Source organism: Pteropus vampyrus, unplaced genomic scaffold (genome assembly GCF_000151845.1).
Source record: "Pteropus vampyrus isolate Shadow unplaced genomic scaffold, Pvam_2.0 Scaffold619, whole genome shotgun sequence".
Classification (NCBI taxonomy): domain Eukaryota; kingdom Metazoa; phylum Chordata; class Mammalia; order Chiroptera; family Pteropodidae; genus Pteropus; species Pteropus vampyrus.
Window position 1 is genome coordinate 190,370 of NW_011889400.1, and position 22,142 is coordinate 212,511.

The 22,142-nt window shown below is 40.2% G+C and overlaps 2 protein-coding genes across 3 annotated transcripts in view; one reads left to right on the forward strand and one right to left on the reverse strand.

The window, feature by feature from the left end:
* Positions 1–13,798: 13,798 nt before the first annotated feature.
* Positions 13,799–22,142, forward strand: part of MOB3B (MOB kinase activator 3B) — a 182,321-nt gene continuing 173,977 nt past the window's right edge. Inside the window, exon 1 of one of the 2 annotated variants that reach the window (XM_011384724.2) lies at positions 13,799–13,981. The gene's annotated coding sequence lies outside the window, so the exon portion shown is untranslated. Of the gene's footprint in view, positions 13,982–14,361; positions 14,700–22,142 lie in introns of those variants that run through there. The other variant, XM_011384725.2, reaches the window with a different exon arrangement.
* On the reverse strand, positions 16,032–19,235 carry IFNK (interferon kappa). The gene is made up of 2 exons (XM_011384723.2): positions 18,459–19,235; positions 16,032–17,460 (listed from the first exon to the last, which is right to left on the reverse strand). The coding sequence occupies exon 1, from the start codon at positions 19,189–19,191 to the stop codon at positions 18,460–18,462; it is 732 nt and encodes a 243-aa protein (XP_011383025.2). The 5' UTR covers positions 19,192–19,235; the 3' UTR covers positions 16,032–17,460; position 18,459.

The following is a 22,142-nucleotide window of genomic DNA, read 5'->3' on the forward strand; positions in this document are numbered from 1 at the left end:
TACCTGTAACTCTGTTTTATTATTTTAGTGATTGCTTTAGGATTATAGCAAGTGATATTACCACTTAACATACAATATAAGTATGTAGTTTAAGAACTTTATAATACTATACTTCCATTTCTCTTTTCTCGCCTTTGTGCTGTTGTTGGTTTACATTTTATTTCTATATCTATTATAAATGTCACACTTTATTGCAATTATTTTTTCTTAAATAGTCAATTACTGTTTAAAAGAATTTATAAATATCCTAAACATCCTAATTAAAAGGCAGAGATTGTCAGATTGGATAAAAAATACAATACCCAACTATATGTTGCAAATAAGAAACTAATCATAAAAATAAAAGACAAACATTAAAAGTAAAAGAATAGAAAAAGGTATACTAATGCTAATCAAAAAGAAAGCTGTAGTAGCTATATTATTAATATCAGAAAAAGTAGATTTCAGAGCAAAGAATATTACCAGAGATAAAGATAATTTCATAGTATTTAAAGGGATCAGTTCAGCAAGAAGACATAATAGTCCTAAGTGCTTGTTCACTTAATAACAGCTTCAAAAATACACAAAGCAAAAACTGAAAGAACTGTAAGGTGAAATAGACAAATCTACAATTGTAGTCAGAGATTTGAGTATCCCTCTGTCAATGTTCGATGGAACAGGAAAACAAGAAATCAGAATATAGAACAAGACTATGAACCGATTTGATGTAAGCGACATAGAACACAGCAATACCCAACAACAGATTATGCATTATTTTCAAGAGCACTGGAACATATTCCAAGAGAGACCACATTATGAGCCATAAAACAAGTCTCAATAAACATAAAAGGATTCAGGTCATACAGATTATAATCTCCGATCACATGGAATTAAATTAGAAACCAATAACGGGTATCTAGGAAAACCTCAAATAGTTGGAAACTAATACTTTTAAAAGATTAGATAATTTCTAAATTGTGTGTGTTTGGGGAATATGAGGAAATGGATTGGAGAGCAGAAGCAGAGGGAGATGTCAGGATTGCAGAATGATTTTTATGAAGAGTGGGATTCATTCTGCCTTAGGTATCTCCCCGCTACAACCCATTCTTCACGTGGATAACAATGTAAGTCATTCTAAAATCTGACGGTGGCATCTGTTTAACGGCTCTCTGTATCATTACAAAATTAAATCAAAACCTTTGCAACATGGTTTCTTTTCAACCCTCTAACCTCTGTCTCACTTTCTCACTTTTTGCTTCCTAGTACATTTCTTTGGTTCCATCTGTTACACTATTCTTCTGCTTCTCTGTCTCCACTAGGCTAGAGAACAAGATCCATGTCTTTTTCATTTTTGTATTTCAGTTCCTGGCGTGGTGCTAGGCATGAGGCAAAAGTTGAATGAATATGATGAGTATACTGAACATTATTTTCTTTGTCCTCTCCAAAAAGAATCAGTTCCTGCAAATTAAGGAATGTTTTTTCCCTTCAAAGTCCTTCATTAAAATTGAGCCTATGTACAACCTAGCTCTAAAATTTCAAAGACCTTAAGGCAGTGATTTTCAACCTTTTCCAAGTAGTAATACCCTATCATTTTCTGTTCCTGCATTTGTGCCTCACTACTCCATCTCTTGCTGAAATGTCCTCTTTAAATTAATAGCTGGATAAATTGCTAAGCAGTTTTCATAACACCAATTAGGACAGTGGTAAGTATCCATCTGTGGAGTGTGGACATTTAAGAAATCTGATCCCATATTTAGAAAATCATTCCTGAGCTCAGAGTTGGCTCAAACTGGCACCTTCTGGCACTTGCTTGTGGGTGGGGAATGTGGAATGCTTTGAAAGCTGAATGGATTTGTCAAGTTTTAAAATACTCTTATGGCTGAAGGAAAACAACATTCATTGTTTAAAAACACCATTGTTTGTTTTTTCTGCTTTTCTGTTCTTTGTAGCCTGAATCTGCAAAAGCATTCACACCCAGCATTTTACTTCATTACTTCTCCTAATACATTTCTGGAGACTATGAGTTGGAGATGTGAGTGGCATGTGATTGTTCAGAATATTCAGAACCAATTAAAAATGTTCGTTTTAATGCGTATGCTGATTTCTATGGAGAAGGAGCATATTTCTGACAGTATAGGCAGATAGTAGAGCTAATAGGATTATGGGTCCTGAAGTCAGACTTCCAAAGTACAAATCCCTGTTTTTCACTTCTCAGCTGTGTGACCTTGGATAAGGTTTTTGACCTCTCTGTGCTGCCTCAATATCTTCATCCATTAAATAGGAATAAGAATAGAATATCATTGGGTTGTGTGAAGAATAAGTGTGTTAATACATGCAGAATGCTTGGAAACGTAACTGTCACAGAGTAAGTGAACCATAAAATTTAGTTACCACTGTTATCATTTTGTCATTGTCCTTATCACTAAGCAGCTGAATGTAGAGTTCCCATATCTGATTATTAAACCACGACAATTTTACAGTCATGATTCTAGGTGATACCACCTCAGTAGCAAGGTTATTTTATTAGCTTGAACCCATCCCTACTTCGTTGCATATAGCAGAAAGGATAAAGTCGTTCTAGGGTATGAGAGAGAGTGCTATCCAGAGGCCCATCCTGGTTTTCAAATTTGTCCACTTCATTCCACCTCCACTGACACTTTTAGGACCTCGTCATTTCTCATCCAGATTAATTCAACAGCTTTCTGTCTTCTGGCCTCCATGATTTTACCCATTAACCATCCTCATTCCTCCTGCCCAATCCACTTTTCTCCACAGAAGGTAGAGTGATCTTTCTAATATTATCTCATTTTTGATCTCCTTACTCACTTGATTTAAAAAACCCTCAATGACAGCATTTGACACAATATAAAGCCCGCGATCCATGGTGAGAGCAGGGCTTTAGAGATCTGACCCCAGCAAACCTCTTCACCCCTTTCTCTCACCACTCCCCCTCGTTGAGTTTGCAATCCCCCAGCTCACTTTATTCTCATCACTGGCTTATGCACATGCTTCTCCTACTGCCTGAAATACTTACCTCTTTCACCTGCATGAACTTATACTTGTTAATCAAGATTTACCTTAGGTTGGTGTCAAGTTCTTCCAGGCCCCTCCCTCAACTTCAGATTTAAAGCATTCCAGACTTTAAGCCATGAGGTAAGGACCATGTCTGTGCACTAGCTTATATCTAATTGTCTGATACATACATACAATGTTGAATTAGTTACCCTCTATTCAGAGCTCTTGCAGGTTTCTGTGCTTGTAGCCCTACTGTACTATTTAACTCACTATGCATCATTGTTATGGGTTGGTTTGTCTATTACACCATGAGCCCCACAAGGCTGTTCCTCATCTTATATATTATTGTATCCCCAGCTTCCAGCACAGTGCCTGCCATGAACAGGAACTCAGTAAGTTCTGAAAGAATTAGTATCTGCATATTATCAATCTCAGGTTTAAAGTTCCCCCAAATTCTGAAGCAAGGGGATTTATAGAAACTCCTTGGCAGTTATTGGATAGTATCCCCATTGACACCATTAACAATTTAAGCAAAAGCTTGCATGCACATTTTTCTGGCTGATGGGTTCATAGCCACTTTCAGATTCTCAGAAAGGTTTCTGATTTTCCCAAAGGTAAGAATCTATGTCCTAAAGAGTTATTTTTAAAAAACAATTGTTAAGTAAAATGTTTACAAAGTAGTGTGAGAGTCAGCCCATTTGACCTGGATGAGGAAGCGGATTTCCATCTCTACAGCCTGACTACTTCCAGTAGTCTCCCTGCTGCTGGACTGGCTACAATTGGCCGCAGTGGGTGTTTTTCCTGGACAAATATCTATTTGTGATGCCCTTTCTCACACACACCTGTAGGAGCAGTGAGAGACTCTTTGCGTGGCCTTCCTGGTTCTAGAAGCATCAAGGATTTCAGCCCCTGGGACTGACACCACATGGTATTTTAATCCAGCGTTCAGAGTAGAGGCTTTTCTTTTCCAATGAGAGCCTTCTTTGATCTACTTTGGCTAGACATTTTCTCTGGCTTCCATCAATAGACTCGGCATTTTTTTTTTTTTTTTTTTTTTTTGGCCTAGAACCACACAAACAAGAGACTAGAGCTTCTCTAAGAAGCTAAGAAAAACATTTTAAAAATAACTTGAGCAAATGAATTCATTTCTGGCAAAAGCAATCCAGCCACGTAAAATAAACTTTTTTAGGGTTTCGCAATAGCAGGTCCTGAACACGTAAACAACCCCAAGGTCCACATGAGCCGAGCCACTTGGCTGAACAGAAGGAATCCCTGGCCCAAATTCTGCCAGGATAAGGAATATCATAAAACTAAGGAGTCAATGACCATCATGTGAGAACAAGATGGAGGGGAACAGGGCAACCCAACCCAAGGACAATGAGAAAGTCCCGTAACTAAGTTACTCAAAATTCTGGCTTTCCAAACTGAAAGCTAGGATGGTGAGGCTGGGCTACAACCTATGCCTTGGGCCCTGCTCACACCCTACCAGGCCCCCACTTTCCCCAGGAAAAGCCGGAGTCTACTCAAGTCTGAGGAATCCCCTGCAGGTTTTACCATGACAAGGTAATGGTTCCATTGAAACTGTAATAACATACTTGGCCAAAGGACCCACACTCTCATAATAACTTCAGGTCCAGCCTTCGTTTTTTGAGCATAATAACAGTAATGTGATGTTCTTTCTAATGAGGACCATGCTGTTCTAATGAACTTATGCTGAGTTTATCTGTGTACTAGAATAAAACCTGATCTAAGTAAGAAACACCGTGATCATCATTTTATCTTTGCATAACTCTCTTTTGAAACAAACATTTGTTCATTTCTTAGTAGTAATCAGGTCCCTTCTATGTGGGGAGCACTGTACTAGAATCCATATCTTAGAACTTGGAGATATTCAGAGAAAGGGCACAGGAACCACTTTTTAAAACTAAGAAATGCAATTTATGGAAATGGGGTAAAGAACTTCCTATTATTTACTCCAGAGATGTGGGAAATATTGGGCTAAACTTTTGCATTTGAGGTATACAAAGGGTCATAGTCAAATTAGCAGCATTTTAGTAATGGCTCTGTGCCAGGGGCTTTATAAGCAATTTTCTCACAACAACCTCATAAAGTGAATATCTCTTGGTACTCAAAGCAGACATTGAAACATAGGTTCAGTGATTGTCCAGATATGATGGACATTTTCCACAAACACTCTGCTTTATATCTTTCCTTTTTTTTCTTTTCTCACCTGGAAGTTGGATTACACTTTCCCTTTCAGTGAAACTCAGGCAATAACGTACAACTTTTCTTTGACCAATGAAATCTGAGCAAGTAACAATTGTCACTTTCAAAATGAAGATTAGAGAACCAGTTTGAGCTCTGGCTCCTTGTCACTCTGCCACAGCGATCATCAACATTCGGACAGCTGCTGCTCCACAGCCTTGGTGCTGCGCTGGGAGCCACAGGAGCAGAGCCCCCTTCCCACCTCCATCAACTTTAGATGAGCATGTTGCATGAGCAAGACATTAACCTTTGTTTTAAGTTTTAATCTTTGAGGTTAAGTTTTAAAATTCCCTTTTAAGCCACTAAATTGGGGGAATTGTTTCTGCAACAAAACCTGACTGAAGCCAAGTCTCTGAGCTGACTGGAACTTGACCTGCCTCTATTGCCCACAACTTACTCTTCATTAACAAGCTGTGCAGCCTTCCAGGTGGAGAGTGATGGCTAAGTGTCTTCTACCTAGTTTGAGGAGCAGGGGAAAAAAGGTATCTCCGGAAATAGGAATTGAGATTCCCCAGGGGGCAGTCAAGACCGATGGATAAAGAGAAGGAAGATCACAGGAATGTCGATTGAAGATTTACTCAGAAGAGCACACAGTTAATGTTTTGATGTATTTTCTTCTAGGCATGTTTACTGAACACTTTGCATAAATTTCCTCAAAGAGAGTTCTACTTAAGGGGAAATTCCTGGCTTAGAATTGTTTTTTCTGTTTCAAGATCTTTCTCTGATTTAGTCTGAGCTTATTTTCTTACAGGCCTCACAACAATAACCTTCTTCCCTACCAGTCAGCACACAAGATGGTCTTTATTTCCAGTCTACCAGGAACCCAAGTACCTTGGTTTGGAGTCCCCCCAAATCAGAGCCTGAGACAAGAATTTGAATGCATTTAGTTTATCTGGGAGGTGATTCCAGGAAACACAAGTGAGAGAACAGTCTGACTTGAACAATGAGGAAGAAAAGGCAGCATAAGGATGAACTGACAACTGGCCACTTCAGGCTTGGATCTGTAAGACATGTCAAAAATGCCTCCTGTAGCTGTCCACCTCAAGGACAGGAGAACAGAGCATTTATTCTCATTCCCTTTGGCTGTTCCTAGGGGCTTTAACTGGTCCTCCCTTCTTGCAGTACAGACACTGTGCTCACTCTTATGCTGAGCAGGCTCCTGCAGCTGTGGAAACAGTCTTGAAGCAGACGTTGAAAGGATGTCTGGTGTATACTTGAGATCTGGGAATCAGAGATGTGCTCAGAGATGTGACCAGGGATATCAAGGAGGTTTACTATACCAACCTGTATCTCTAAACTCTAATCTCGGATTTTATAGGGCTGATGGATGCAGGGTAATGCAAAGTTGGGACTGAGAGCACCAAAGATGGCCTGTGTGAACCCTGGGCAAGTTTTCCAATCTCTCAAATGGGGGTAATTATACCTACCATCAATCATCATTATGAGGATTAGATGAGCTAATACCCAGCACAGCTCCTAGCACATAATAGACAATAAATGTGTCCCCTGTGCTCAACCTCCTGTAAATGTTCTGGAGCGGTTCTAGATGGGACCTCGCTGGACTGTCCAGCTCTTCCCCTGTGCTCTCCTTTTGGCTTCTAGTGCTGACTGCCCACAATTTGAGCAGTAATAAGGAGCGACTTCAAATGAAAACCTGATTCAACATCTGCTGAGAGAAACGGAAAAGAACACAGAAAAGCAGAAAGTCAAGGAGAACGCATGAAATTATAATTCAAGTCTATAATCCAAAAAAGAATTGTTCTACTGGGACATTGGGTAGAAATCCTATGAGTACATAGCTGTCATAAACCCTCTTTGGGACAAAGTAACAAAGGAAGGAAGGGAAAAGAGGAAGGGAAGAGGGAGGGATAATGAGAGGGAGGTAGGAGAGAATAAATAAAAGAAGGAAGGAAGGAAATTATCCATTTATTTATACAGAGACGCTGCCGAACATTAGGCAGTAAGACGGGGAAATTTTTAACTGCAACTTTTTAAAAAGCCTTCAGGGAGATATTTTTTCTCAGAAAAGCATCATCGGAGCTGTTCAATACCCCAGACAGGTTTCTTTCATATTCCTGGACATGAAACACTATCGCATTTGAGCCTGGCCAGAGGCCATTTAGAAATTCAGTAATTATTCCAACTAAGGGGCTTTCCAAATGGTGGAAATTAATATTGAGCAGTGTATCAAATCTATTTGGAATCTCGTGAGGATGGGTCTGAGTAGGTAAAACAACTGGAGGCTAAAGTAGATTGAGATGAGTGATACCCTTGCTTTTGTGTCTTGCCATAATTATGATCTGAAAAGGAAAGTTATGTTTATTCTTTATGCCAGAAGAGCAGGGGTTGGTTTGGAGAGGCCCCCATTCATCAGTAGCCACCTTCAGTCTGACAGTAGAAAAGTTTCTTTCTTTCATTTCTTTACACAGACATTCAAGGATTGCTGAGGACGCATAAAAGGCTTTTCTTGGTGTGTGTACAAGGCAGTTGGGAGTTAATGAATGACTTATTGGCCTGGGTAGTGGGCATTGATCACAAAGGAGGTAAAGTTGTGTTTTTGCCCCCTTCAGGAGAAAGTCCATTTGAGATCCTCATTATTTTTCTATTTGGAAGAGAGAGGGAGCTGGGATCCAGCTGGAAGCATCCATGAACACCATCCTTGTATCTATCTTCCTCTACCTCCCATATATAATTACTTTGAAAGTGCAATTTTCCAAACCCATTGAACACACAATGGTCTGATTTTCCCATTTGAGAAAGGTACTGAAGTCTCACGCTTAAATTGATTTGGGGGATCCAGGCTATGATGCCTTTAGATGAGACTACCTTAGACTGTCATTCTCCTGGCAACTAATCCTCCTGGAATCATATCTAAGCTGACTTGTTTATGATGAGTCAGTTCCTCTCCATTATTCAAAGTACTGAGGCCGACCACAAGTGTACCATCTCTGGTTTATGTCAGGCCAGAGCAAAAACATCAAGTTCATCTCTTGAGAAGAGTCACTCATTAAAGAATCAACCAATTAAAAACAACAGAACCCCATGGTCTGGTAGGAAGATCTGAAGGGGCCTCGGGACACTATGAAATATACAAACAAATCCTAAGAGCTGGAGGAAAGGTCACAGTCTTATTTCAATAAAATTAACTAAAAATTTATTGAGGAAGAACATGCACTCTATTCCTACAGAATTGAAATAGATAAATGCCCATTAGGATTCCCAACAGCACCATCTTATTTGGATGCACTGAGGCAACTTGGAACAGTGTCGTGGGTTCTTCCCAGCCCTCAAACTCTGTCTCCTTCCTATACTTCTGTGCACTTCTTCAAATGGGGTTGATGTAATATGGATTTCAGAGGAAATGACTATGGGCATCTAGTGTCATTATAAGTGTTAAGAACTATGCTAGCAGAAAACATGCTTTAACATAGCATGGATTCTTATTATGGTTAAAATGGCTTAAAAAGTTATATATATACCTACAAAATATATATAGGTATATATAAAGATATTTATATGCATACTTTTTATCTATTTTACATATCTGTACTTTATATATATCTAGTATATATGTATATGTTGTTTGTTTGAATTGCTGTTATTTCAGTGCTTAGGGGAGCCATGCACATTTATTTCCAGGATACAGAGATGTCCCATAAAGCATTGAGACAACCTCTCCAGCCTTCTGACTAATCAGGATTTGAAAACAAAATCAAAGTAAAGAGGAAGTGTGTCTTACTGTTGAAGATTTGTTAAGAGGACACTTTGATTTGTGAACTCTCATTACTTGGAAAGAAAAGAGGGGCTCTGAGAATGTCTGATGTTTGTTAGTAAGTTGCCCATAACAATTAGAGTTGGTGTGCAATGACATTGGGTAATCAGACTCAGTCAAAATAAATAGGAATATTCTTTCACCAAATCTGATTTGAGTAACCCTTGAACTCTGAGCACTACTCTCCAGAGCAACATAATTGTGGGTCTGTTTGTCAATGACTGTGCAAACATGCTTTTCCACTTTTACTCTATTGCAATCTGTTATGTTGCCATGGTGACACCCTTCTGATATCTCTTTGCTCTTTGGTACCCTCTCAGGGGAAGCTGTAATGAGGTGGTTTGGCAATAAAATCTTTCTGGGATTTTTCTTGTACATTGTTGAAGACCAGCATGACTTTCCTCTTACAGGAAATGTATAAACCGTGAATTGAAATTGATGAAAAGTAATTTGCACTGACGTAGGCAAAGAATGTAAATGTTATTCATTCTATATCAAACTACCCAGAAATGTTCTTTTCGGTCCAAATTCCAGGAAATGACATCCTAAGGGGCATAGAGGCTTCTGGATTCAGTGTGGAATGTAACATGTGCTGGGCGCTAGAGTTTCTTACTTTCATGGAGGTGTGGCTATGTGAGGGTGGTGTGAGAATGACGAGCTGCAAAGAAAAAGAGGTGGTGTTTCCTGAGCACTTACCACATGATGGACGGATAATGAATTTGTGCTAAGCAACTTACATGCACATAGTAGGTACATAATAAATGTTTAGTATGTACAATACCTATGGTGAGGTCTCTTCATTAATTATCCAATAACTATTTATTGAGTACTTATTAGTCTGCACAGGCTGTTTTTTAAAAAATACCATAAACTGGATGGCTTAAACAATAAACATTTACTTCTTACAGTTTTGGAGGTGGAGAAGTCTAAGATTGTGGTGGTTGCCAGTTTGGTTCCTGATGAGGATTTTCTTGGCTTGTCGATGGCCACCTTCTTATTGTGTTCTCACGTGGAAGAGAGAGATTGCTCTTTCTTTTCTTTTTTACTCTTATAAACCTACTAATCTCATCATGATGGCCCCATCTTCAAATAACAACTCATTGAACATTAGGGCTTCAACATATGAATTTGGAGGAAGGTGGACACAACTCAGTCCATAGCAAGGACCTATGCATTTATTAAGATAGTCTAGGGATAGAACAATAAGCCAGATAGGGAAAAACCCCTGTCTCATAGAATTTATATTCCATTGGAAAGAATAAGGCAGTGTGGTAGACGGAATAAGGGCCCCAAAAGAGGTCCATAGCCTTATCTTCATGACCTGTGAATATGTTACTTTATGTAGCAAAGGGGAATTAGGTTGTAGGTGGAATTAAGGTTGCTAATCAGCTAACCTTAACATAGGGAGATAATCTTGGACTGTTTTGATGGCCTTGATGTAATCACAAGGGCCCTTATAAGTAGAAGAGGAAAGCCAAAAAGCCAGAGTAATACAATATAAAAAAGACTCAACCTGCTGTTGTTGGTTTTGAAGACAGAGAAAGGGGACTGTGAGCCAAGGAATGCAGGTGACCTCTAGAAGCTGATAAAAAGAAGAAAACTGATGCTCTTCTATAGACTTCAAAAGAAATGCAGCCCTGCTGACACCTTGATTTTGAGAACCGAGACTTAACCTTCAGATAATGGATAAGATAATGAATTTGAATTGTTTTAAGCCATTAAATTTATAGTAATTTGTTACAGCAGCCACAGAAAGACAGGCAGTATATATATCGGATATCAGATGGCAATATTCTATGGAGAAAATTGGAGCAGGGAATGCAGGGTGGTAATTGTAATTTTAAAAAGAGTCGAAACAGGAGGCCTCTGGTGACTTTTGAGCAAAGAACTGAAGGAAGTAAGCTAGTAAGTCATGAAGTATCTGAGGAGTGTTCCTGGCAGAAAGACAGCAAGTATAAAGGCCCTACAATAGGAGCTTAACTGGCATTTCTGGAAACCACAGAGGGCAGTGTGGAGGCAGTGAATTTGTTATGAGCAAGGTAGTAGGAAATGAGGTCAGAGATAAAGGGATGTATGTTTGTGTTAGTTTTACTCTAAGACGGGAAGCCCAAGAAGGATTTTGATTAGCCAAGTGACATAATGTAGCATACATTTTAACAGAATTGCACTGGCTGCTGTATTGAGAATAGAACATATGGGAGTGGGGGTGGCGTGGCAGGGAGGAAAGCAGGGGGACCAGTTAGGAGGCTATTGCAGTAGTCCAGCCTGAAGGTATTTGTGGCTTGGACCAGGGTGGTAACTATGGAGGTGGTGGAAAGAGGCCTGCTTTTGGATATATTTTGAAGGTAAGCCCAACAAGATTTGTCCATAGATAGGAAGTAGACTAGAAAAGGAGAAAAGTTAAAGATGATGCCATGATTCAGGGTCTTAGGTAACTGAAAGTTTGGAGTGGCCATTCACTGAAAGGGGGAAGGCAGCAGCTGAAGCAAGTTTGAGGTAGAGGATCACTTCAGTTTGGGTGAACTTTTGTACCCAAATCCTCCCCTTTCCTCATTCTTTCCATTCAGATTGCTTCTTTGCTTTTCAGAAGCAAAGAAGCATACACATAGGGAATAATAGCTATTGGGAAACAGTATCTTATTGAATTCATGATGGAGCCAGTTTGCTATATAATATCCATGCAAAGCTCTGATAAAAACTGGATTCGAGAATGAGATGTAGACCAGGATGCTATAGATCGAATGTTTGTGTCCTCCTCAAATTCATATGTTGAATCCCAACTGCCAAGGTGGTGGTATTTGGAGACAGGGCCTTTGGGAGGTCATGAAGGCAGAGCCCTTATAAACAGAATTAATGCCTGTATAAATGAGCCTGAGAAAGCTTTCTTGCCCCTTCCTGCTAGATGAGAACACAGCAAAAAGATGTCTATGAAGAAATGGGCCCCCATCAAACATCGAATCTGCTGGTGCCTTGATCTTGGACTTCTCAGCATCCAGAACTGTGAGAAATAAATAATTGTTGTTCATCAGCCACCCAGGAAGACCAAGGAGGGGTTGCATCTTAAATGCCAGCTCTTCAGAGCAGATTCTGAAGGTGAGCCATCCTCCTCTGTCACCAGTCACAGGTAGAGAAGCTAGACAAAAGGTGGATGAGAGCTGGGGCAACATTCTTCACTGACCCACTCACTAGTAAAAGTTATCCAGAAAATACCAAAGTCTCTCCCAATTGCCAGATTTACCATTCTTTGTTAGGGAAGGAGCCATTGAGGATGTGGAAGTAGGATGAAATTTCTCTTTTTTCCTACAGTTGAGGCTGAAACCGAAGGAGAGAGGCTGAGACAGTTCCATTGTTTATTGATTAGAATCAACTGCCCTCTTCGCCCTGTGCAAGCCTGGCTCATCTGCACCCCGGCGGGTGAGCCCTATCTCCAAGGCAGAAGTTGGATCTCAATGTTCTGCCTTAGTTTCTGAGACAAGTAATCTTATTTTTCCTCTCTTCTTGACAGGACAGAAAAGATCATATAATGAGTTTTCTTGGGGAGCAACAGCCTCTTCCCAGTTGGGGACTAGTGAGGGAGAGAGATGGATTCTGAAAGGTAAATTGAGCAATTAGGAGACACTTCCATCCTAATTGTTCTAGATGACTAACTGATTGCCATGAGGCCAAAAGATCGAAAAGAGCTTTAAAAGCAGTGACTGGGATTTGAGGCAGTTTGGAAATGAGATTGCATTATTCAGTGATGAACAGAGGCATTGCTTAATGGCTGGATTTTTGTACCTGACTGTTCCCCCTCTTCATGTTTAGATGTTATATTCATGATCTCCAGACTGTCTATTACCTTTTGTATTGCCTGAGTGATACAGAATTGCATAGAATAATTTAATCCAGGATTGACTGATATCATTACACCATGACTATTAAATGTTTCCTGCAATATCAGGAATAACTTGATATTACAAAAGATGTACGTATGTGGTTTTAGAGGTTCTCATTTACTAGTCATGGAAACCACTTTTGGAAATCATACCTCTTTAAATGTGTAATAAGAATTATAAAATGAAATACTTAGTCATTTGGTACTCTTCGATCGATATACATTAAGATGCAATCTTATGGGGATAAAAAGATGTGGAAGATTCATTCTTTTCTTCAGGAATCTTCATATTTAATGACTCCTACTATGAACTATGAATACTATGTTTAGTTTACCCCTTACAACCAATCCTTCAAGTTAGATATTGCTCTCCTTAATTTAAGAGAACACTGAGGCTTATAGGTCATAGACCAAGATCACTCAAGTAGACAGTGGCAGGCTGTGGACTGGGCTTCAAAACCCATGCTCATTTCACTACTCTCAGCTCTTTCTAATAAATCCGGAAGAATCTCAAAGTATTTCCCAATGATTAATGCTTCCCCTCAGTCAGGCAGTGGATGGCATTTTTCAACAAGTGAGAAAATCTTGGAGAAGATAATCGCCCTCTCTCTAGCTCCCTTGGCGCTTTGGATGTGACCCTTGTGTACCCAGAACGCATCCTTTCTGATCCGATATCTTCCTCGCCGCCCTGGCCAGAGGGTCAATGTCTTTTCCTTAAGGCTGGGAGTCTGGTAGACTGTCCATTCCTCACCTCTTTCCCGAGGGAAGATGACCCGAAGGCGACCTGACTTCTTTCCCAAGGAGCTGCCATTCCGCTAGCAGCCGCCAGGAGGTCCCGGCTCGGCGCCCCCGCGCGGCTGCGGCGCGTTGAGTGCCTGCGGGGGCTACTTTGGAGCTGCAGCGGCTGCAGCTGGAACCCCGCGCTCGCTCGCCGCGCGCTCGCTGGTCCTAGAGCCCCTCTCGTGGGTCCGCAAGAGTCACTCCCGTCCCGAGCTCACCTTCTTCCTCTCGCGCCAGCTGCAGCTGACCTGGCACAGGAAGCCAACAGGGCCCCGGGCTGAAGGTAAAACCCCACGGTGAGTGAGAATTCGCTTCTAGCGAGGGAGGTGGCGCAGCCTGGCAGCTGCTTGCTCCAGGCGCGCCCAGGCAGGCAGAGATGCGGGGAGCCCCTGGGGGCGGGTGCACAGCGGGACGGGAGGTGGCGAACCTCGCTTCTCCGCCCGCCCTCTGTGCGCTTCCGGGGCTGAAATCCGCTTCAGACCCCTGCCCCGAGTCTTGGCTCTTGACCGGCTCCTCCCGCGCGCTTCCCCGGCAGGATCGAGAGTCCGGTCCCTACCCCGGGGCCTTGATTTTAAAATGTATATACATAAAACCTATCTTCCTTCTGAGTACGAATCTGTCCCCAAACCTATCCCGAATCGCAGATGACTGCAGGGTGCGTGTTGGGCTGTGGGTGGCGGGAAAACAAACTTTTACAAAAGTGAGACTGGGCAGGGGGACAACGTTTAGGGCGTCTCGATCTTGAAGGAGGAGGTTCAGTGTGGGGCTGCGAAGGGGAACTCCGCTCTGTCGGCAAAGTTGCCCCTAAACTGTTAACGCTTAGAGAAGGGAAAGGGTGTGTAAAGGATGTATAAATCCCGCCGAACCCTGGGGCCAACAACTGTCAAACATCGCAGCCCCTCCCTTTCCCTCTACGAGGAAGAAGGTCAAAACCCTTTAACTTTCCTTTGATTGCTCCTCCGTGCCTTTGGACCCCTCTCTGGAGGGTAAAGGGCTGACCCCAGCGCCAGGCAAGTAAGTATCGGAGACTCCAAACTTATCACGACCCCCCGCTTCACCCACCTTTCTGACCCCCTCCTAGATGTCCTCCCCACAGGGACCACGCGACAGAGCCGATTGAGATCGTGGCGAATGCTTTTTGTTTCTCCGCGTTTTCCCTATTGTGTGCCTTTCCAACATCTGGTGGCACTCGAGGAGAGAAGGAAGCCCCCACCCGGCCCGCTCCCGCCCGGGACCCGGACCCCGGCGAGGCCGCCCCACCCGGGCCTTGTGGTTAGAGGGCGGGGGGAAAGTTGTTCCTTCTCCGCCTCCTCGGCTGCCTGTGGCCCAGGGCGCATTTCTCAGATCTTATCCCACACGCGCTGCAAAGGGCGCAGATGCGAGAGGGGCGCCGCTTTCCAGAGAGTGGAAGCAAGGTTCCGCCCCATTACAGGGTGTCCTTTGGTAGGTTCCAGCGGACTTCATTTTCCGCCTAAAGGCGTGTAGCAGGGCTGCTGCCAGGGCAGCGGGACAGAATCAGGGCACTCTGGCAGGCAGAAAGCCGTTCTGAGGTCTGCGAGTTGCCAAGGGCTGAAGGACAGGCCAGTCGCCTTAAAGAGAACGATGATGGAAATGGTGGAAAATGATGATGGGAAAAAGTCTTTGCCTAGAAATAATGGTGAGGTGGCTACCACCAGAATGAACATGGAGTTCTGATTTCGCGTAGGACCCCAACTTTAAATCCCACGTCCTTTCTCCTCATTTATAAAATGCTGACCTGGAGGACACAACGCAGACGCCTCTAAGGCCGTGTTCACACTTCCAAGCCCCTAAGAACCGGTGGCTTGGGACTAGCCCCGAGTTCTCCTGTGGGTGCGCCTGTGAGATTATAAATCGGTCGCCCTATTGCCCTCCATTTCCTCATAAGCTAGATGCTTACACATCGTGCTCATTCTTAGTGAGTGTGCATTATTTATTAAGAAATTAGGGCTAAAGCGAAGTAGCACTCTGGGAAGACAGGGTCGCGAATGGTGTCCGCGCCAGATTTGCTTTGTCATGAGAAAAGGCCAAGTCTGAGCACCTGTTGGAACCTTTATCTTCTATCCTTGCATGTACTGATGTTGTCAGCTTTTTCCTGTGGGGCGCCCAATGAGCCCCTCTTCCGAGGAGACTCAATTACAGGGAAGGGAGGAAGGTTCCATTCGGACACTTGTGACCTATGTACCAAGTCAGGCATTTTAAGTGAAAACTGTACATTTAGTTGTGAACAGTTCTAGTTTTCCCTTTACCTGACTTAACAGAACTTTTGCACTTCTATTTGGTAAAGAGAAAAGGAGACTGCTAAGTCAGGAGGGTGGATGCATAGAGCACTTTTTTTCCAGCGATTTCTGGATATTACCAGTGGTACCAACTAAAGAAAATAATAAAATCTTTGAAGCACCTTAAGGCACTTTACAAGCACTTCATTATGAAAATGATTCCCAAGGAAGGATTCCTTTGAAATTTAGTAGCAGCAGCAGGAGAGAAGCAACAAGGAAGACCTGGTTTGCCCAAGAAGTGCCCAAAGTGAAAGGGCAGTGCTCATCCCAGCTACGCCAGTAAGGAAAACAGGGTCATCCCTAAGGAAGATAAGTTTCTACAGTTTCTTTAATTTTAGAATTATTCCCTCCCCTGCAACACACACACACACTGCCAATTACTGTAGAAAATACAGAGAGGTGAAAATGAGAACAAAGAGAGGAGGAATATAAACAAGCTTCCAGTGAACAATCTTATCCAATCTTATTATTTCTTTGGAATACATTTCTGGAGATAGGATAGTTAAGTTAAAGGTGTTGATGATCTTTTTAGGATATTTAAGATTGCTATATTGTCCTGAAGGAAACTAATGCCAGTTTACCCTCTCCCCAGCAATAGAAAAGAGGATTTTTTTCCCATACCCTACACTTCAATATACACTCTATATATCATTCCTTTTCATCTCTACCAGACTCATGGGGCGGGGAGAAGTATCTTACTGTCTTCCTTTGCATTTCCTTAATTATAAATGAAATGAAATGTATATTATGTCAGTATTTCTTTCTTAGGGATGAAGCCAGTTTGTGTCCTTTTTCAGTGGCCATGATCTCCTTTTTCTGACTAGAGATGATCTTAGTAAAAGCATACTGTTATGACTTCTGCCTTTGCTTGTGCAATCAGACAATCTTTATTGACTTGAGGTGCCAATTCTCTTTCCTCTTGTATAGCAAACATTTGACAGGACTACAACCATAAATTACTGAAGTAACTGACATGATCCCAGTAGAGTTATTAGGGAGTCCACATAAAGAGATTAGAGAATCCATGGAAAATACCAAGTGTCTACTTTCTGCTTAGTAGTTTGCATGCCCCAACTCCTTTACAGTTTGTAGTATTGTTTATTGTTTGTTTTTCTTTTCCTTTTAGAACAACTCTGTTTGTAGGTTGTTTTTACTAAATAAATGATACTAATTCACTTTATGGTCTGATCCTTTCACTGATAACCAGCATACCATGATCCACAATTTGTTCTTGTTCTTTAAACATTTATTCTAACTCTGACTGAAATTTGCCTCAGTTTTATCATAATACTTTCTCTGTGTGGCGATACCATTTGAGACCTATATTTGGATAAATCTTGAATTTAAATTGTTTAGTGCACAGTGTTAAAACAATAGCAGGAGAAGTTTCCCAAGGACTGAACCAGGTACGTTTTCACCCTTTTGTGCATTGTGTATCCACAATCTCGGTGTTAGTTCTTGCTTGAAAGTAGATGATTCTGAAATGGGGTGGAGAAGAAGAAGGAAAAGGAAATTTATTTCAGCTAGATAATGAATTAATACAGATGAAGAAACACATGAGAAAATTTAAGTGAATAATCTGGCAATCTAGGTACAAAATAACTTAAAAATATAAAAAATATTAAAGCATCAGGTATTATTAAAATGACGAATCTACTTAGGCAGAAAGTGGTCTTCTAATTGGAAAAATCCAATGCGAAATTCTTTTTTTAGTATGATTGTAGGCATTTCATTTCAGGTACACAAAACAATGAAGGCAGATACTACACTTTTCTGCAGCATTTTTCATGCTTTTAGATGTAGAAATCAAATAATATGCATTAAGAATGAACGGTACTCTCTGCCTTAGAATCATAGGCTCTCAGAAGTTGAACAAGGGCTTAGTGGTCACGGAATTCAACTATTCAAAATCAGAGAATGGATCTTCACTCTCTTAAAATAATAAAATACCATTCTACAAACTTTGTATCATTCCAAGCAAACCAACCTGAGAAACAAATGAGCCAGGAATTTCAACTCTCCCCACCTTTTTTTTTGGAGAGAATTTTAACTCTATTGACGTTTGTATAAGCTCTTTTAAGATAATGAACTTTCATAAACAACTTTGGCAAGGAGAGGGTTAAGTTACTGAGGTGTTAAATTTTGCAACACACTCCGATCCATATCCTCTAGTCATTGACTTCCTGAAGTTCAAAGGTGATATAGGAAAGCAAGTACAAAATAGCAAATGGAAAGAAGAACAGAGAGTAGGAGATGGAGAGGAGAATCTTATTCCTTTAAAACTGTATTCAGGACTTTCTAACAAAGACTCTTGGTCACTCAGGGATGATTGGCCAAACTTTAAGAGACAGTAAACATTACATAAACCACCACCAATCTAGCCGAGGGCTGACCTAAGACTAGCATAATGATTCTTAAAAAGATGAAGGAGAAGCGGATTTGGAGAGAAATGGAATTCTAGTTTTAAAAAATATACCTTATTTTTTCCTGAGTAGTGCTGTGAAGTAGTAGAAACATCTTCTGATTTCTACTCGGACGATCTCCCAGGCACAGTGACTGTATTTCTTGTCTTTCAGGAAACTGCTTATCCTGTGGAAATATCTCTTCAGCTCTAGGTTGGTCAGCTGGGAGACCATAGCTCCTGGGTATTTACTCTCATCCTCCTCCATCTCTTTCATGTCTTCATTTTCCTTCTCCTCTTCTTCTAAGCATTGTTCCAGGTATTGCAATTGCCGATCAAGTCCAATTTGGATTCGTTTGAGGTATTTCTTTTTCCAAGTAGATTGGAAGGTGTATTGACTGAAGATGTCGAAGGCCTGTAGGGATATTTCATAGAAGGCCTCTTTGATGTCTCTTTTCAGAAGCTGTGTGGAATACAGGATCTCTTGGGGCATCTCAAAAGCTTTGTTTTCTCTTAGACAATCCTTGGGAAATGAATTCCTCATACTGCTCAGAAGTTTCAGATTTTGCCAGGTGACTCTGTTCAGCAAGTTACAGTCCAAAGAGAGGATGCCAGTGATGAGCAGACCCATGAGGCATGCAGGCCACAAACACTTTCTAATCATATGAGGCTTGGTGCTCATTTTTTTTTTTTTCCAAGCTAAAAAATCCACCAAACTCAAGGCTGACTGTGAGGTTCTAGATCTTAAGTATGCCCTTGTGTGCCTTTTATACATCTGAATATCTTCGGCAGGGAGGAGTTTATTCATTCGTCATTTTATGTTTCTCAGGGTTTCAGCCCCTTTCCTTTGCCTCTGAGGCTTTTTTTTTTTTTTTTTTTTTTAGAAAAGTGAGCAAAGCATTACCATTATGTTATCATAGATGCTTGGATGATCCATCCTAGTACTATAGAATCATCATAACAAGACTGATGCAGAGTATTTTGGAAAGAACTGAGTGACTCTATATATTCACTCATCCAACACTATTACATAAGAGAAAATGATCCTCCAAGAATTTTTTTTTTTTGTACTGGCCCTATAGCCAAACATCTCATTTCACTGAGTTAATCATAGACATTGACCAAATGACTATAATTATTTGATTATAGGGCCAACGTTGTTAAATTAAGCTTCTTAATTTGGATATTTTCTTTTTATTTGATTTTTCTGGGTCTCAAAAAAGGTGAAAAACAGAGTTGGTCAATTGAGCATGGCACTTATCAAATAGAAGACTAAGCCGGCTTGGTTTTCTGTTGCCGTTAGAAAATGTTGATACTCTCGAGCTCTCCTTTCCTTTAGTTAAAACCGAACCAGCACTTCCCATCCCGCCTAGCATTTCACAGGCTCTGATATCATTTATCAAAGTCCTCAAGGGAGTAGTATATTGAGAAATGTTTTTCTGCTTTATTAACTTCTGTCTTATAGTATCATGCATTTGCTGTGCCTTTGGATATGGTTTAGTATTTTAAAACTTTTGCTTGGCTATCTTTTCTTCTTTGGAAGTTCTAGATGCTGTAATGGTTTTTGTTTGTTCCTGTTTCGTTTTTATTGAGGAGGTATATGAGTAGGTGATAACCCATTTTAGCCAAACTGCTTTACACCTGGACCAGTGTTACTGTGGTAATGATGGCTATTTAACATTTATGGTTTTCACTTTGTTTGACCAAATAACCTTCTTCTGGTTATGGTCAAGGCAAATGGATTCCTGTCTCCAGGAACGTGAAGTGGGATGTCATTAAATAAGGCTAGCTTAATTATCTTCATAAAAAAGAAATACATTAATTTTCAATAAAGTCATTTTAGAATGGTAAACAACCACAGTTCCAAAATATGGTGACTTTAATTGAAAATTTCGCTTAAAATGTTCTTGTCTAAATCAATTGACAGCACCCAAGGCTAATTGTGGACAAGTGAGATTTCTTAAAATTTTTCTTTTTGGACTGGTTTCCTATGAAAAGAAACCTTACTACATATATTATTCTATATTTTATATATATATATAAATATATATATATAAGCATGTATGTATATATATATATATATATATATATATATATATATATAAACATATACATATCTGATTTCACAGATTTTGTGGGATGACTAACTTGGAAAAATAATTGGAAAAAGAGGACCTTTTATGTAAGTTGACACAACCTTTGTAAAGAGCAAGATGGTGATATATATCAAAAGCCTTAAAAGTATACATAATCTTTGACTTAGTAGTTCTCCCTCCAGGAATTTATGATTAAGAAATAATGATGAATGTCTTTAAAAAATTAGCTGTTAGAAAAGTTTATCACCACAAAAAGCTGAAAGCAATTTAAATGTTTAGCAACAGGTATTTGGTTAAGTAATTCATCAGCTAAAATTTCTGTACAAGCAGTACAAGTTATTATGTGGGAATATACTGATTTGGTCACTTGAATAGATTCACTTTGTAGCCTAAAAAGAAGCTTACATGGTAGTATGTAGACTCTGATACCATATTCGCTATAACAAATATACGTGTATCGCAGAAAAAAATCTAGAAGTATATATGCTATAAATGTTGTCATTATCTCTGACCAGAAAAATAATCAGTGATTCTTATTTTTGCATCTTTATTTACCTAGGTTTTTAAAGTTTTTCTGTAGTTAGCAAGTATTTTTTATTTAATAAAACAAACTTTTTTAAAATAAGGTACATTAAAAAACAAAAATTATTATACATCTTCACTGGGACCAATACTACTTTATTTACTTAAACATTTCCATGCTAGAGTACTTCAAAAGGAAATGTGAATTTTCTCTCAGACTCAGATCATATCAACTACAGTTGATATGAATAAAATAGAATATGTGGGAGTTCAATGAACTATTCTTGCAACTTTTCATTTAAAAATACATATGTTTATATAAATGTACACATAGACTTATGATTACACACACACACACACACACACACACACACACACACACACACACACACAGAATCTATAAAGTGCAAAGCCCCTCTGAGGGCCATACCATGTAGTACACCTCATATAACTTCTACCTAAGACATCGTGAATTGTCCCAGTCAGAACTGCTTGTTCCCCTCTGGGGCTTTTGCAATGCTTTGTCCTCCTTAAATATGGCTTTAAAAAGTAAATAATTGTATAAGTGTTGATCTCTCAATTTCGTCTATTCCCCAACCCCCACCCACCCAGGGCGTTTAGTATACTTTACACTTGTTTGAGACAGTTCAACTATATTAACAAAGCTAAAAGATAGTTCAATTTAACCACTCTGCTAAGAGGTTCTGCTCATAGGTGATGGAAGTAGTTGGAGATTTGGCTCTTGTCAATCATCTTGAAGTTACCTGTATTTTCTGCCATGTACAGAAATTCCCCTCACCCCAAATTTCCTCCTTTAATAGTTCATCTTTTATCATATCCTCATTTATTCAGAAGGGTTCAGCATCTAGCACATACCAATTACTGGGATAGATCTTAAAAAAGGAAGAATAAGGTATAGTTCAGGATCTCAAGGAGGCCACAACTGAAGAAGCAGGTATGTTCTGAGTTTTTCAGGTAGCAGGAATCATTCATAGGTCTTCCCTATAGCATGGACCTTATCTCCCATGTCCTATAAATGTTAATTGATACTGATGTTTACAATATTCATGACAAAGAAGGAAAGATGATTGACATACATGTCTTCCCTGCTTCCACCAGAAGGACTGTCTGATTTAGCGAA

Coding starts and splice junctions, on each gene's coding strand:
- IFNK (XM_011384723.2), bottom strand. CDS start 19,191: ATGAATAAACTCCTCCCTGCCGAAGATATTCAGATGTATAAAAGGCAC.